The 18031-nt window shown below is 37.4% G+C and overlaps 1 protein-coding gene across 1 annotated transcript in view; it reads left to right on the forward strand.

Moving 5' to 3' along the window:
* loxl4 (lysyl oxidase-like 4) overlaps positions 1-16847 on the forward strand; it is a 32523-nt gene extending 15676 nt beyond the window's left edge. The window contains exons 8-15 of the mRNA XM_056272423.1: positions 5891-6045; positions 7476-7643; positions 8662-8824; positions 8908-9151; positions 13905-14020; positions 14105-14241; positions 16411-16522; positions 16607-16847. Of these exons, the coding sequence (XP_056128398.1) occupies positions 5891-6045; positions 7476-7643; positions 8662-8824; positions 8908-9151; positions 13905-14020; positions 14105-14241; positions 16411-16522; positions 16607-16677 (1166 nt within the window). The 3' untranslated portion in view covers positions 16678-16847. The remainder of the gene's footprint in view (positions 1-5890; positions 6046-7475; positions 7644-8661; positions 8825-8907; positions 9152-13904; positions 14021-14104; positions 14242-16410; positions 16523-16606) is intronic.
* Positions 16848-18031: the final 1184 nt, after the last annotated feature.

Raw genomic sequence — 18031 nt, forward strand, 5'->3', positions numbered from 1 at the left:
ATAACTACAAACATGGTTATTATACTGAGTGTGGCACATGATTCCAACGAAGTCTGAGTCTGAGATTAATTGGAAAGCTCTGCTTATCTGTGGGATACGCCTGTCTGCATCTGAATATGAAAGCAGTCTATGATGTGACATGAGGATGTCTGACATTATGCAAAATCACACTCTCCAGGCGCAAAGCATGAATGTACCGTATTCTTTAAGCCAAGGAACTTTCCCTGAACTTTCTCTGCCTCAGATCCACACTGCATGTGAGTTTATTTAAGCTGACTGAGACTCAACGCTGATCTGTATTCCGAGCGGCATCTTTTCTCTTTGGCAGAGCAATTATCTCATCCGGTCAGAGTGAAGCGATGACAGTAGCAATTTGTTGAAGACTTCCAGATATCGCACTGATGAAAAACACAGCCACTAATGTCGTGCAGATTTGTTTTTGTTTGTTTTTTTAAAGGAAGGAAGTGAAATGACGTTTGACTCATAATGATGTTAAATCAGGTGCTACCATTCAAAGAACTGAAATGACGAAATGTTGATTTATGGATTATGATAATTTTAGGGGGTCTGTTACTTTAAAATATAAGCTGTAATGCACCAGTATTGACTCATATGAAAGTACAGACTTGAAATGAACCTGGCTAAGGTTGACTACTTACATCTAATGAAAATAATCCAATCAAGGTTTTAATTTAAAGGGTTAGTTCACGCAAAAATGAAAATTATGTAATTAATGACTCACCCCCATGTCGTTCCAAGCCCGTAAGACCTCCGTTCATCTTCGGAACACAGTTTAAGATATTTTAGATTTAGTCCGAGAGCTTTCTGTCCCTCCATTGAAAATGTATGTACGGTATACTGTCCTTGACCAGAAAGGAAATAAAGACATCATCAAAGTAGTCCATGTGACATCAGTGGGTTAGTTAGATTGTTTTGAAGCATCGAAAATACATTTTGGTCCAAAAATAACAAAAACTACGACTTTATTCAGCATTGTATTCTCTTCTGTTTCTGTTGTCAATCCGCGTTCAGTGACGCTGATGACGTAAGACGCTGCTGACGTGTATCTGGTGCGCCCGAGCTTCGTATACAGTCTGAGGGAGACGCACGCTGTAAACAAAACAGTCTTCGCAAACATGTCTAAGAATTTCGACACAGAGGAAGACTTGCATTTTTTTTGCCCAGCCATATTTATTTGAACCTGAATACACTGACACACCAGATAACACGTCAGCAGCGTCTTACGTCATCAGCGTCACTGAACGCGGATTGACAACAGAACCTTTTTCTGATAAATACATAATGTTATTTTTAGTTTAAAGAAGTAATAACACAATTAATAAACATCTTTTTTGTAAGAGTAAGTAAGCTAATATACACTCCTGTTAAAGTAGAAAACAGTTATTTTAAATTGTAATACTGTATTACTGTTTTACTGTATTTTTGATTAAATAAATGCAGCCCTTGTGAGCATAAGTGACTTTAATATATGAAATTCTATGATTGCTATAACGCACAAAGAAAAACAGCTAAATCTCATTGTCATTGAGACAAAAATACAAAAAAAATAATGTCAATTATAGTTTAATGTCGGTTAATACATATTTTTGGTTGGTAAATTTTCTTAATCACCCTTCATCGGCAGGTGTGGCAAACAAAAAGAAGCTATATTAGAAAGTGACTACACTTGCTGGTTTTTGAATTCATCCATTTGGATGTAAGACTACTTTGGATCAAAGCTTATGATTTCTGTCCATCTATAGCATCGAGGTCTTTAGGTATTTAGATGTCATGTATAATTTACCAAGTGCAGCCGAGGCCACAAAAACATATAGTGAGTGAAACGAGACACAAATTAGTGTTTCAATGACAGAACAGAGCTGGACTGTTTGGGACAGGCAGTAAAAATAGGAAATCTGTTGAGATGGGCTACATGTACCAGACTGTGGTCACCACATTTAGAAATGATCCTGAATAATGGTGTTGGTACAGTGCTTATTGCACTGCCAGATTTTCCAGACATTTAATATAACATAAAGGGATAGTTCACCCCAAAATGAAAATTCTGTCATCATTTACATCATTTTGGGGTGAACTATCCCTTTAATGTGCTTAGTGGTGGAAACAAGTTTGAAAATTGGATGTCATTGTGGCTGCATTGTGGAAGCACATTCTTTCTGTGGATTTTTTTTGTTTGTTCAAAAATAGTTTTATGGTGGAGTTAGCATGAACATGTATGACAATGTAGATCTTTTAAGGCCAATGCGGCGTGAAGCAACAAATTCTGTTGAGGCGTTCTCTAAGTCTGACCTCCCAGTAAGAAGTAAGTAAGCGTTTCTGAAGTCCCTCGATGACTTCATGTTTTGAGATTTGTTTGAATGCAGTATCAGCTGGTTTTACTTCAGTCAGACACTATAGACAAGGGATTTAAAGTCACGTTCACCGGTTCACCTCTTGCTTTACTGGCAAAACGTATAAGATGAGAATATATTTTGGGATGCAGTACACACTGAGTTTTTCCTCTGGCTTTGAAGAGAAATATTTCTTATATAGCAATTTAATCTGCTCTTAAAATAGGGATTATAGTCATTCCATGAAAGGAAAACACCATTAATGCGGAATATATATATGTTGTTTTATTTTAGGGAGAAGAAAATGTCCATTTTCCGTAAACCACACTCTAGTGAAACTATTCACAGAACCACTCCCTTTCCTTCAGCCACTTCTGCAATACTTACTTATTTACTTGCCTTTTTGTGCATACACGGTTTTATATTTATGCTAAGATTTATATTTAAGTTAAATTAGTCATTTTTTTATTTAAGCAAGGAAGCATTCAATTGATTAAAAGTAACCAAACCCAATCACAGTTAGTAGGCCTATAATGTTCATAAATGTCCACAAAAATATTTTGTTTTCAGCACTGATAATAATGTATTTTGAGCACCAAATCAGATTATTAGAATGATTTCTGAAAGATCATGCGACACTGAAGACTGGAGTAATGATGCTGAAAATTAATCTTTGCATCAGATGAATAAATAAAAATATAGTGAACCTATGGTAACACTTTACTTGAAGGGGTGTGCATAAGACTAACATGACACCTTCATAATCATGACATGACACATGTTATGAATATGAAGGAAGTTGTATGCATGTTTATGACAACTGTCATTAAGTGTCATTCGCTCAGTTATGACATTTTTAATGCAAATATGACATTGTTTGAAATGTCTTTGTTATGACACCTTGACATAAACAAATACATCATAACCTGTCAGTGTCTTTGTCATGACAACTTGACATTACTAAGACAACACAACCTGTCATAAACATGACCTAGCAGATTAATTATCAAACTTAAGAAACCACTTAGCTTGGTTAACATTACATTAAACTGTCAGGTGGCTGGTTTTGACATTGGCTGTCATGAAGCCATTATAACTTTTTAATGACAAATTCAATTTGTACCACTGTAGTTGAGGTCACGGAAAATATTCATGCCACAGTTATAATGGACTGATGACAGCCAGTGTCAAAACCAACCACATGACAGTTTAACTTAATTTAATGTCAAGTTGTCATGACAAAGACACTGACAGGTTATGATGTTATGGTTTATGTCAAGATGTCATAACAAAGACATCTTAAACAATGTCATATTTGCATTCAAAATGTCATTATTGAGCGAAAGACACTTAATGACAGTTGTCATAAACATGCATAAACCCTACTTCGTATTCATGACATATGTCATGTCATGGTTATGAAGGTGTCATGTCAGTCTTATGCACACCCCTTCAAGTAAAGTGTTACCGAACCTATTTTAGGTTGTAATAATATTCAAATATAAGCTGTATTACAGTAATATAATACAGTATTACTGTTTTTTTCTTTTTTTTATTATTAAATAAATGCGGCCTTGGTGAGCATTAGAGGCTTACTTTAAAAACATTAACAATCTTAGTAACCCCAAACTTTTATGGTAGTGTATATTTATTTTGTAAAAATATACTATCCTTTATTTATATGTATATCTATATTTATATAGTAGCACATGACACAAAGAGAAAGTTTTGATTGAGCCATTTGAGTCCAAATTATGATGTCATCATACTGTCTACTGGAGAAATTGAACAATAATTAGACATCTCTTGCATTTCTTCTTTTTTTTCCCTGTAGTCGATCAATGGGTTTTTCAATGACTCTTAACTTTTACTTTTGGTCTCCACTCTTTGCTTAAATACATGATTATATATTCTCTGTGAGGGAACATTTCCATATTAATCCTCATGGTTTTAGCCAATCTCTAGCAATCTGCTTCAGAAGCGAGGCCAAATCGGGTGCTGTGTTTGCTTTTGTGCTCTATCATTTTTGCTTCGAAACTAAACAGCTGGTCATTATTTCATTGCTCTGTTAAAAATCTTTTTTTTTTTTTTATCAGTGCGATCACCAAACTTAGCCGGGAGCAGCGCAATAGCACATAATCACTGTTTTTCCACAGCAGTTTATACAGCTCTCTGCTTCATTTACCCTGAATTTCCCCAGCATGTATTTCTGAGATGGGGGAAAAAACGATATAATTACTCTTACACTAATGTTGCTCTGGTTTATTTATGCTGCAGATTTCACATCCTTGTGAGATTCATGGAGTTTTAGCACACTGCTCACGTTGAACTATGATTTCGACCAATGTTTTGACATCACAGTAAACAAAGAGGGAAATGAACTGTGACATCTGATACTTTTTATCAAGCTTTTTATCTCCATAGAACCTCAAGAATGTGATGATAATGATTTCACACGAACAAATCCACTCCTCTGTATCTGATCAGACTCATGTGTGGCCCTCTGGTGTGTGAGGAATTTTAGTGCTTTAACACTACACATCTTTTAGAACGTCCCCGTTTTGGGGAAAGTTACTCCCTAAAAAGTATCCAATTGCGTTACTTAGTTACTTTTGCGTCACCTTTTCTCATCTTTCTCATTTCAAAAGTGAAATGAATAAGCCTTAGGTTGAAGGAAATGTAATTTCACGTCTGTACAGGCTCGGCTCAAACAAACCGTTCAGCTGTGCTGTCATTCTGGATTGCAGAAGAATAGGACGCAGGAGAAAGTTCGACACTTACCTCAGCAATAAAAACAAAAAAATAAAACACAAATGTGATGTTTATCTAAAATAGTTTTTGCTTATTAGTATTAGTATTGAATCATCGAAGGTCAGCAGCAGAGACATTGGTTAATAAATTGAGATTAAATACATAAAGTAGCCTATATTTGTGTTATTTAACATTTCATTATTGCAGGTTTGCAGAGTTTCTCTCAACATGGGGACAGGAGAGGTGTCCGTTTATAAATGGGAAAACAAAGTAACGTGGGTTACTTGTTTGAATAAGTAACTCAGATATTTTGTTGTAAATTTAAAAGTAATGTGTTACTTTACTAGTTACTTGAAAGTAATCTGATTACATAATCAGATTACTCACATTACCCCCAACACTGCCCATAAGAAGGAATCCATTTACAACGTGGTTTTCGGTAATCATTAATTGATATTATTCTTACATGGGCTGGATGAATTGTGACGATGCAAAGCTTATTTATCTGCCATTTTTATAACAATGAATTGTTCAGTTGCTCAGTAATGATCCTCAATAGATTTACATCAGTAAAGATCAAATATTAGTTTGAGAAAGTGACAAATGGCAGCAGTTGGTCAGTCATTTTTTTTTTAAAGGTAATTTCTGGAAAGGGCCGGTTAGAAAGTGTATAGTGTTCTCTGTGGCAGAAAGAACTCAAACAGGCCTGGTGTTTGTTATTTTGTTTTATATTTGAGATTTTTAACTTGTGATTCCCCAGTGACATTTACTGTTTGTTTGTTCTACAGGGACGGGGCCAATCCACATTAACTCTGTGCAGTGCACTGGCACAGAGCGCTCCATTTTGGATTGTTTCTTCCAGGAAGTCCCTCCCTGGACATTCAAACACAGCCAGGATGCTTCTGTCAAGTGCTATGTTCCTAAGACAGGCGTGGACACCACGGTGAGCAAAACGATCACAGGTTACTCTGATATATTTCAGATAGCTCCTATCAGTCATGTTATCTGCACAGTTAGTCCCCCGAAATATTTGGACACTTAAAGTGTAGCTTTGTAGATTTTCAACCCGCTTTGTATTGTTACAATGTCGGTTGGTAGTATGCAGTATGTAAATTAATAATGTTGACTTGTTCTCCATGTTACCTGGAGAGAGAAATTCATGTTTATTTGTCAGCAAAAGGACTTTTTTACAGATCCAGAGCTTTTGTGAAACTACAGATTATTCTTCTGAATTATTTGCACACCTGGCCATGACAGTCGGATCAACAGATGGTTATTAACAAAACCTACTCTTTATTGTATTGTCTTACATTACGTTGCATTACGGTAAAAAATGAACACTGACAACAGCTTTATTACCTGTACGCGACAGCGTTTTGCCTTGACGGGTTGGGCGTTCTTTCAGTTTTTCCCCTCCTTTTCGTGCTCATCAAGTTTGAAATGTTGACTACAAACATTGAGGTTTTACAAATTTTCCGCTGCGCCGTTCTCTCCGTATTTACGATTCTTTGCAGCCTTAAATTATCCACGGTCTACAACACGCTGGATCTTTCACTGGAAACTGAAAATAACTCACTCCTACTAAATGTTTACTCTTTGAATTCTTGCATCCGGGAGCAATACAAGTCAAGTGACTAAAGGTTTGCTAAAATGTATTTCCTACTAGAGCAAAGCGGTATTTGACTCTCGTAAGCAAATTCATAGCAGACTGGTGGGAGTGGCCTTGGTCGCCAACATGCCCAGTGCATTATGGGTGTTAAAAGTTTCCTTTGCTATTTGGCAAAAGTGAAGACAACAGCATTTTTTTCTCTGTTTTCTATAGTCAGTAAGAACCAATAATAATAATAATATAAAAATCACCTTTCTGCTGCATAGGCAGCACATTTTTATTGAAAGCCCATTTTGCCAGCAGTGAAGTACCCCTTTTGGCCACAGTTAAAATGTCTTTGCGTTATATAATGGACAAATATTCGTAATTTAAAATGTCTTTGCATTTAGTGCATTAAAAGACATTTATTTTAAATAGGCTAAATATACAGATTTTGCTATTTTATATAATGTATTATATGCTAGTTATTCATTCCTGTATCTCACACAGTGGCGCTGGCAACACCAAGGTCAAGGGTTTGTCTCCCAGGGAATACACAAACTGATAAATAGATGCCAAATGCTACATGTAGATATGTACATTTAAATGCATTATGGCATTTATTTTAAATATAGCCTACACACTCAATCCACTAAACATCACCTAGGAAAGTGAAGTTAGTTCTGAGAAAAGTTCTAGCATAATTTGTTTGCAAAAGTGTTTGTATATTCTTTGAGGCCACTGTATGTGTAGGTTTCACTCCTGTGAGCATGTTTGTGTTTCAGGTGCGGTTGGCAGGCGGCAGGGATTCGGCTGAGGGTCGTGTGGAGGTGCTCATGGAGGTGGGGGGCAGAAAGCGTTGGGGGACGATTTGCAGTGAAAACTGGGGAATAAATGAAGCTATGGTGGTGTGCAGGCAACTGGGCTTTGGTTTCGCCTCGCGTGCCCATCAGGTGAGACTGCTGAAGAATGTTGTGTTTTCCAGTAATCGCTCTGAATATGTTGCTTTGGTTGCGTCAGTCTGTGTGCATTTGAGATATTCCTGTGCATGTTTAGGGGTTAGGATACTTCTGGGAAACATAAGTGTTATACAGTTGTTGTTTTGTGAAGATGAAGAGGTGGGACAGGTTGTTTAGAAATAGTTGAGAACAGGAATCAAGGCAGTTATACTTTCATTTCACACTGTTTACCTTAATTCTATCTCTGTACTACATGTGCTGAACTAAACTGTTTTGCGAAATCTCATAAAGAAATGTCCAGGTCATATCGCAACCCCAAATTACGCCAAATAAATAAACAAATGAATGAAGTTAGGGTTATTTATACTCATTTTTCAGCATTCACTTCATTAAAAATGAATTGTTTTAAAACTGTAATGGAAATCATCTAATCTTTCTTCCCCCAAAGAATCTGCATTAAATAAATTCAGGATTAGTGTGTGTTTTCAGCATAATTTATACTATATTTTGGTGGAGAATTGGACAAGTAATGCGCTTTTTGTTCTTGCAAAAAATTGAAGAAGGGTAAAATTGCATTATTTCTGGTAATAAGGAATAATGACTAAGTTCTGGACCCATAAATAAGTAGCTTAACATCATCATGTAGATTTTAAGTTCAAATGAATGGGAATTAATATAGGTGTGTGTGTGTATCCTAAGTCTTAGCTGTTCATTCTTTCATTTTCTTTTGGTTAACTTGTTGGCTTCACCTTGTTTCTTCACTTAACTAGTAAATGCTGCATACATACAGTATAATCATATTAATTAAGTACAAATCATAATTAGGTATACATAAGTACTGTAGGAAGTGCTGAATTAAAATAGTTAAGATTATTCGTAACTTGTGAAACTAGAGGGCATATCATCTTCCCAAAAGTATTTCATGTCAACTACCTACCTATACTTAATGTCTTGCATTTTAAGCATAGCATTCCATATGCAGACAAATAAGATTAGGCCTTTCTGTGTATAGGACACATATTATTGGCAAGGAGACCCTTCGGCAGAAGTAGTGACATTGAGTGGGACTCACTGTGTGGGAACAGAAATGTCCATCCAGCAGTGCCGTCGGAATAATCACGTCCACTGCCCTCGAGGAGGCGGGGCTAAAGCAGCCGGTGTCAGCTGTTCTGAAAGTAAGTGATTGGAATGACAGAATCTGATGCATATTATAATTGTATCTGCACTGAATGATCCCAATGAATGAATCTTGTTTTAGCGGCACCTGACCTGGTTTTGGATGCACAGCTCGTGCAGGAGAGCGCTTACCTGGAAGACAGGCCTCTGCACCTGCTCACCTGTGCTCATGAGGAGAACTGTCTGTCCTCCTCTGCCAACCGTATGCAGTGGCCCTACGGACACCGCCGGCTTCTGCGTTTCTCCTCTCGTATCATGAACTTGGGCAGAGCCGACTTCCGTCCACGCTCCTCAAGAGAGTCCTGGACCTGGCACCAGTGCCACAGGTGAGGGTTTCTTTCTTTCTTCTGTTTTAATGTCTACACAGAATGAAACAGAAGCCTGAGAGCTTCTGGGAAAACATAGTTTGGTCATCTTGTTTTATAAAAAGCTCCCCTGAGAATACAGTGTGATGCATAAAGGAAACTGGACCCCAAGACCACGAAACATTTGCACAGATGCTTCAGTGACAAACACTGAATCTTATTTGCTACCTGCAATCCAGTTTGCAATGAGTACTTACATTTTTATTTGTATTTTCTTATTAAAGTTATTTTATTCTATTCAGATTACTATTATTATTAATAATTTTATATTACAATTTTTACTTTTTCTTTTCCTGTCTATCTATAACTGTTATTTATTTTTATATTGTATTTGTTGCATATTCTTTTAAACAGTTAAATTGATTTTTATATGCATTTTATATTCCATCCTTATCATGACGCAATCATTTCAACAGCGGCGTGTAACGCAGTCACTTCCACTAGCCACTTTGGCGGGTTGAATTTTATATATAATATACATTTTTAAATTGTAGTCTTTTAAAAAGGTATCTGAAATAACAAACCAAGTACAATGTAGTGTTGACAAAAATATAGATTTTTCAATACATATCGATACGGAAATATCTGAAACGCTTCCAATTGTCATTTTCCACATAAAAGATACATAATACCAGCTGCGTTAGGTAAATTCAATTTTATATTAAATTTATTTTCCTTACTCTTTTTCATGGCAATGTAAAGTCTTATAAGTGCAGCATATATCCATCCAGACATGTGGTGTAGTCAAACACAGTTTTCGGTGTACAGTCCCAGTAAAGTACATTGATTACATATTCTTCTGCATCCACAACTGGAACACTCAGAACCAGCTTTTGCATATTCTTTTAATAACTCGGGTACTAAAATAATGCAGACAGCACATGAAACTAAATAATGTAGGAATAACCCTGACGTATGACGATCTTTTATTCTAGAAGAGTATTTGTGGGTACATTTCCTTTCAGTTGAGTTCACTCAGTCATTTCAATGTGCAATGAAAGGAACGTACACTCCTGTTTATAAAACCGGTCATGGGTGGTCAGAAAGCTTGCCATCATCTTTCAGATTAATTAGTTGCTTTGAGCACCTCCACTCCCTTTACATGTGTTCTGAAAATAATTGCAAACCCATTCTGTGGGAACAAGGCACTCTGTTGTGGAGGAGTTGTGGGCTTTGCGTGTTCTCAGGCCAAACCTGTTTTATTAATCTTTTAAAAACACCAGAGAAGTTGGCATTTGAAAGAAGTCTATTCAGACGAGCTGAATAAACAACTCTGCAACCGTAACTCTGTCAGCATAACAACAACTTCCTGTAAAGGGTGTTACCGTAGCAGCCAACACCTTCATGTAGGAGCAGTGAGGTCATTAGACAGTGGTCCATAGTGAACCTTTGTTCTGCCCATGTTCACAAGCCAGCATGAAATATAAGTCAACTGCACTTTTACATATTCTGGAATAGAGTCAGGGAAAATTCCCGCCATTTTTCTAGGGTGTTGTGGGTGAGTGGTATCAAAGTCTCTTTCAAGGAAAGTCTGTTCACTCTGCGCCAATATTTGCAACGCCTCCATGGCAGCTACTGTATTTCGGGCATCCAAGAGCAAGTCCTATCTACTTGAATGGGGGAATCCTGAAATCTCAAAAACTGTTTGCTGAACTCCCAATTAAATGACATTTAAAATCAGCAACAAAATCTGACATGAACTGTCCCATAAATGTTGTTTCTTATGCTTAAATGGCGTTAAAAAATCTTATTTTCCAGGCTTGACCAGCCAATGCACGTGCAGTTCTAAGCGCGCAATGAATTTACCAATTAGCTTTTGGCTGTTTTATTTAAAAGGTAGAGGACTTCCGTCATATTGTGCTTTGCACTTTCTTCAAGTAATATGAGTGCACTGTCTTTGTATATCTAAAGTCTTTGGTGTATAATCATATTTAACATGATTATACGGTGTTGCTAGAACATTACTATGCAGTTGCTAAGGAATTCTGAGTGGTATTTAACACATTTAATACTAGGCTGTTTATTAATTCCAAGAACGCAAAGAACGGACTTGCGTTCTCGTGGAGACCAGTTTTGCCAGGTTGCCTTGAAAGAATGATCTCGGAAGGGCACAGAACGCATCCTTGTGAGAATTGACATGTGCTGCGATCTTGTTGCTCAACTGACCGTCTATATAAGTAGCGTGCAATACACAATAAATACAACATACACATCACAAACAAATTTAATAACCTATTGAAACATTTCTTTCATATTATTATAGATCGTTTTATTTTAACGACGTATACACTCACGTAAAGGATTATTACGAACACCTGTTCAATTTCTCATTAATGCAATTATCTAATCAACCAATCACATGGCATTTGCTTCAATGCATTTAGGGGTGTGGTCCTGGTCAAGACAATCTCCTGAACTCCAAACTGAATGTCAGAATGGGAAAGAAAGGTGATTTATGCAATTTTGAGCGTGGCATGGTTGTTGGTGCCAGACGGGCCGGTCTGAGTATTTCACAATCTGCTCAGTTACTGGGATTTTCACGCACAACCATTTCTAGGGTTTACAAAGAATGGTGTGAAAAGGGAAAAACATCCAGTATGCGGCAGTCCTGTGGGCGAAAATGCCTTGTTGATGCTAGAGGTCAGAGGAGAATGGGCCGACTGATTCAAGCTGATAGAAGAGCAACTTTGACTGAAATAACCACTCGTTACAACCGAGGTATGCAGCAAAGCATTTGTGAAGCCACAACACGCACAACCTTGAGGCGGATGGGCTACAACAGCAGAAGACCCCACCGGGTACCACTTATCTCTACTACAAATAGGAAAAAGAGGCTACAATTTGCAAGAGCTCACCAAAATTGGACAGTTGAAGACTGGAAAAATGTTGCCTGGTCTGATGAGTCTCGATTTTTGTTGAGACATTCAGATGGTAGAGTCAGAATTTGGCGTAAACAGAATGAGAACATGGATCCATCATGCCTCGTTACCACTGTGCAGGCTGCTGGTGGTGGTGTAATGGTGTGGGGGATGTTTTCTTGGCACACTTTAGGCCCCTTAGTGCCAATTTGGCATTGTTTAAATGCCACGGCCTACTTGAGCATTGTTTCTGACCATGTCCATCCCTTTATGGCCACCATGTACCCATCCTCTGATGGCTACTTCCAGCAAGATAATGCACCATGTCACAAAGCTCGAATCATTTCAAATTGGTTTCTTGAACATGACAATGAGTTCACTGTACTAAAATGGCCCCCACAGTCACCAGATCTCAACCCAATAGAGCATCTTTGGGATGTGGTGGAACGGGAGCTTCGTGCCCTGGATGTGCATCCCACAAATCTCCATCAACTGCAAGATGCTATCCTATCAATATGGGCCAACATTTCTAAAGAATGCTTTCAGCACCTTGTTGAATCAATGCCACGTAGAATTAAGGCAGTTCTGAAGGCGAAAGGGGGTCAAACACAGTATTAGTATGGTGTTCCTAATAATCCTTTAGGTGAGTGTATGTGAAAATCAGTATGTATGTTTAACGTCACCTATGCTGTCGATGTTAAGATTCTTTTTAAAGTCGTCATGAATTCACAATTGATTGTGAACAACTAATTTGTGTTAATTAAGTTAAGTTAATACACAGAATTGTTTGGGCGTTTTTTCATGGTAATCTTCAATCAAAATCTAAAAATTTGCTTCCGCTCTGGAATGGCGTTCCGTCTCTGATGACGTCGGTTTAACGGCTTGGGTTGAATATCTTTAACCACTCCCTCCAACCGTCAGTCTGTATTGAGCGAGGGATGGAGAGGAGGTGTGCTAAAATAAAACCCGCCCTCTATTCAATATTCCGTTTCACTTGGAAATACGTCACAACACGGAAGTAAAGTCGGTTGCAACTTCCGGTTCATGGGAAAAAATACTGCAGTCTTTCTTAGGTCTTTACTTTATTAAAATTAGGCAAAACAAACAGACACATGTTTATGTTCACGAGCCATCACGTATTTGCGAGCTTTCAGCAATAATCTCTTTTGCCCGATTTTGGGCTGTCCCAGATGAAAGATGACTAATCGTTGTGATTTCTGTGGTCGTGGCTCCTAAACGTCGTACAGTGAGAGAGGTTGTCACTGTCTTGCGACCTGCGATACTTTTCTGACTGTGTCAGAAATTGAGCATGATCATCTCACAGTGTGTTTGCTGCTATGACCGATGTTTACTGACTAACCAAAAAAAATGCAACATGAAATGGCGTATTGATCATTGCGACATGGCGCTAAAACTTAAAACTACTCAAGCTCCATTTGCAAAACTGGCATGCCAAGTTGCCAACTCTTTTCCCTAGCCATGACCGCATCCATATTCTCCTCTTTTTCCTTCCTCCTCTTTTTTTCAGCACACATAAAAACCACAATTGCCAAAGTGTGATTAATCTTGCTCTATTTGTTTACCACTAGCGCATGCTGATGACGTTTTATTCTTCTATACTAACTTGCGTCGTAGCCTACGATTCAATAGGTGTCATCATCGTACAATCTACATACATGTTGTACAAAGTTTATTAGATCCATTTTGTACAGTGTGATTTGTAATGATCTTTATGTGCTTAGCACGAGCAGTGAAGGAATGTACAGTACGGGCAATAGTAATAGTGATTCTTGCCTTGGCAATCACTTAATTATACAATGCTACTTGTACTTAAATTCTTTTTTTTTTTTTTTTAGGCATTATCACAGCATTGAAGTGTTCACGCATTATGACCTCCTCACACTCAACGGAAGCAGAGTGGCTGAAGGACACAAAGCCAGTTTCTGTCTGGAAGACACCTTCTGTCCTGAGGGTAAAAGAGTAGCTACGTTAAAGCTTATACTAATGCAAATTGGTTTATGAGAGCAAACAAAAGTGTTTTTGTGTTTATCTCCAGGACTTCACAAACGCTTTTCATGTTACAATTATGGAGATCAAGGCATTTCAGTGGGTTGCTGGGACACGTACCGCCACGACATCGACTGCCAGTGGATAGACATCACCGACGTGAGACCTGGAGACTACATCATGCAGGTGAAATGATTCAGAACATCTGAACGGTGGAAGACGGCAGTCACGCACAAAACATTTTTCACTATTCTTTCAAGAGTAGATTCTCTTTTCAGGATGCAGTTTTTCCACTTTTTCTCTGTCATTAACTTTGGAAACATGTTAATCATCCCAAATCACTGTGGGCACTTCCGCAGCTGAGCTTCACACGCAGAACCAGCCAATCAAAGAGCCGCTTTAGGGGCCAATCAAGAGGCCTTTTATACATCCCAGTTGTAAAATATAGGTTGATGTGAAGCTTTGTTTTAATTACAGTGTACCTTCGTGCTCTGACCTTTTTGAAGATTTATTTGCTCGAAATGTCGCCATGATAGATTTGCATATATTTTAAGCACGTTTGGCAGATGCTAATTACAAACCGGGATCGGGCTGCTGCTATATATGGCATAGCAAGGAGCAGTGGTGATAGTCAAAAGGTCAGAGTTACCATCTGATGCCAGCTATCCCATGCCAACCCTGTCTGAGCAAAGACGCTGTGTAAATGAAGCATCTATACTTCATGAACCAGACAAACTTGTTGCTCTTTCCTTGTCTTGTCTTTAATTAATTCTACACCTAAAATAACCCAATGCTAAGCTTTCCCTGCTGGAGGAGAAAAGCAGGCTATATCCCCTTCTATTAGACATGGCCAATTACGTTCAGAGTAATTTACTCCCGTCAGTTTTACAGGTGCTTTCTCGCTCAAGAATATGCTCGGACCCAGATCTCTACAGTCCAGCGTTAAAGTTGCACACTGTTAATAAAAGTGCAAACAAAATAAGTGAGACTTGAATGTGCTCACAGAATAATTACCTTTGGCTACTAGGAACAATATTTCAACAGTGTTGAAAATAAAATAACTGTTGTATCAGCATTCAAAAAGTTCTCAAGCCTAGTAGGCATAATCACATTCAATTTATAAGGTACTGTTGCTCAAACATGCTCTTTTGACTTCATACCCTGCTTACAGCATCTTGTTGGACTATTAAATTATTATATTGCGATTTTATAACAGTAATTTGAGAGTCTGGTTTGGTGGAGCCAATTTGTAAAGTGGTTTGATGAGCAATCTGTTTGCATAACATTTCCTTACAAGTTCCACGTCCTTATTGGTTCTGCATGTCTGCAACTTTGAAACTTTTACAATGCCATAATGCAATTATACCAATAGTATTATTTCAGGCTGGCATTGTAAAAAAAAAACCAACCCAACAAATTCTATTTTTAATACAGTTCATCTTTAATTCATTATATAATTATTAGGCAAGTCGATATTCTGTTCATATTTTTTCCCCAAGCACATTTTACCAATTCCAAACCCAATAACTACTTTAATTTTTTTGTATATAGTCTTTTAGAAGTGATCTTTAACTGTTAGCGAGGGTTTTAAGTGTAAAACACCTTACATTCAGTTGTGCATAATTATTGAGCAGGTTTTCTTTTACAGGTAAAATGGGCCAAAAAGGAGAATGAACTCATACTGAAAAGTCAAAATGATTAACTGCCCATTGGAAGGATTCTATAGAAATTGCTAAATTAAAGGGATAGTTCACCCAAAAATGAAAATTTTGTCATCACTTACCCTCAAGTTGTTCCAACCCTGTGTATGAGTTTCTTTCTTCTGTTGAACACAAAAGAAGATGTTTTAAAGCATGCTTGCAATTAAACATTTGACAGAAGCCATTGACTTCCATAGTAGGAAAACAATACTATGGAAGTCATTAAGTCTGGTTACAAACATTCTTTAAAATATATTCTTTTGTGTTCAACAGAAGAAATAAATTCATACAGGTTTGTAACAACATGAGGGTGAGTAAATGAGGAAAACATTTTTATTTTTGGGTGAACTATCCCTTTAAGGAGTGTCCGTTGGAAAGGAATGCTCATTGGGGCAACAGGGTCACCAAGAACAGGTTGAGAAGAAAATATAGTAATTTGAAAGATATTAACCCTATAGTCTCCAGTGCCACCATTTTCAAGAAATGCAAACCACCTGGAGTCTAGAAGTACAAGGTGTAGAAGTACAAGACCATAAACTGCTTAAAAAAAAAAAAAAATCCAGAGGGAACCCATGGTAAATTGTCCTTCTGGGTTGCCCTAGAAATTGACATAATTACTGAACGGTTCTATTCATTCTTGTGTGTGTTTTGTCAGGTTGAGGTAAATCCGTCCCTGGATATGGCTGAATCAGACTTTATGAACAACATCATGCGTTGTCGATGTAAATATGATGGACACAGAGTGTTTATGTACGGCTGCCATGCAGGTATGATCCCCATATCAATGAGTGATTCACAACATGCATGCACTAGTATCTAAATTCCCTGTCTGATACACTCTTCTTTCACAGGTGATGCCTACAGCGCCGAAATCGAGGATTTATTTGAACATCAGCGTCAGATCAGCAATAACTTCATCTGAGCCTGTAGGTGAGAGGAGGGAATGAGTCCTGGAAATGTGGCTTTCTGGACAATAAACTGAGTGAAAGAGAAAGAGATCTTGTCAACTGATCTCAGAACAGTCTACCAGTAGCACCACAGTGGAAGAGATCTGCTACATTTTTAAAGGGGTCATGACATGGATTATTTTTATTGTTTTCATATGTTTCTTGAGGTTCACTGATAATGTTAATGCAGTTTTGTTGCACTCACACACACAAAAACAAATATATATGCAGAAAAACAATTATTATATTCTGACCCTCTGTCTGAAGTGATCAGTTTTTAAGGGGCGGCTCCTTTAAGATTTGTCAGTTAATGGCCACTGTTATGATTGGCTAATGCATTGCATAGGAAACAGTATCAACGTCCACTCGGTATTACACGCGAGTAAGTGTTTTGAAAACTTTATCCACATATAACCGTAATTTACAGACAAAGCATTATGAAATCATTTACTTACGGTTTGTGTAGCTGCTGTCAATTTCAAAAAAGTTGTCCGCTTCATCTTTCAACACAAGTTTCTTTGCGAATGCTCTATTAGATTGTGCCTTGTTTACTAAACAAAATGCAACGGACAAACATATAGCCACTAAGCGACTGAACGCCAGTGGCTGGGGCCTATGGTGTGATGATGTATAACTATATTAATGTCTTCCTCTGGAGTCAGGCATATGCAAATGTTTTTGCTTGTGTGATGCAACAAATCCCACAATATCCAAATGAGCCGTTTTTGGAGCTTGATTAAATAAATGCTTTGTTTTTTTACTACAAAACTTGCAGGACTTTTTAATGGTAACAAGACCTCTTATATCTCAAAAGATCAAAGCAAATTTGATTTCTCATATCATGACCCCTTTGAATGGTTTTCTCCATGGAATTGTATTTAGTCTAGCAGATGTTTGAAAGTCAATCGAAAGAATAGAACTTTAGGATTAGTTCACCCTAAAATGAAAATTCTGTCATCATTTTTCTTAGTCTTTTGTATTTGTCTTTTCCCACTTTTATTATTCTCAAAAGAGTAGAATCCAATAATAAATAAAGTCAGAATTTGTATTTTTGGGTGAACTGATGCTTTAGTTATTATCCATTGAACTGGGACATTGTATTAATAGACTAAGTTGCAAATGTTGCGAGTTTAAAATAAAACATGCAAAATTTGTAGTTCTTGGGACCATAAGACTATTAGAAAATAACTTTTTTTTTATTGTTGTCTACATGTACACATATTTATTTCCTGACATTTTAGAATATTATAGAATAATAAATATGTTGTTATAGAACAAATGCATCTGTATAATTTGACATTTTTCATTACATTTACCCCCATTACATTT

The sequence above is a fragment of the Rhinichthys klamathensis genome, unplaced genomic scaffold, assembly GCF_029890125.1.
Source record: "Rhinichthys klamathensis goyatoka isolate OS25496 unplaced genomic scaffold, OSU_Roscu_1.1 h1tg000338l_1, whole genome shotgun sequence".
Lineage (NCBI taxonomy): Eukaryota > Metazoa > Chordata > Actinopteri > Cypriniformes > Leuciscidae > Rhinichthys > Rhinichthys klamathensis.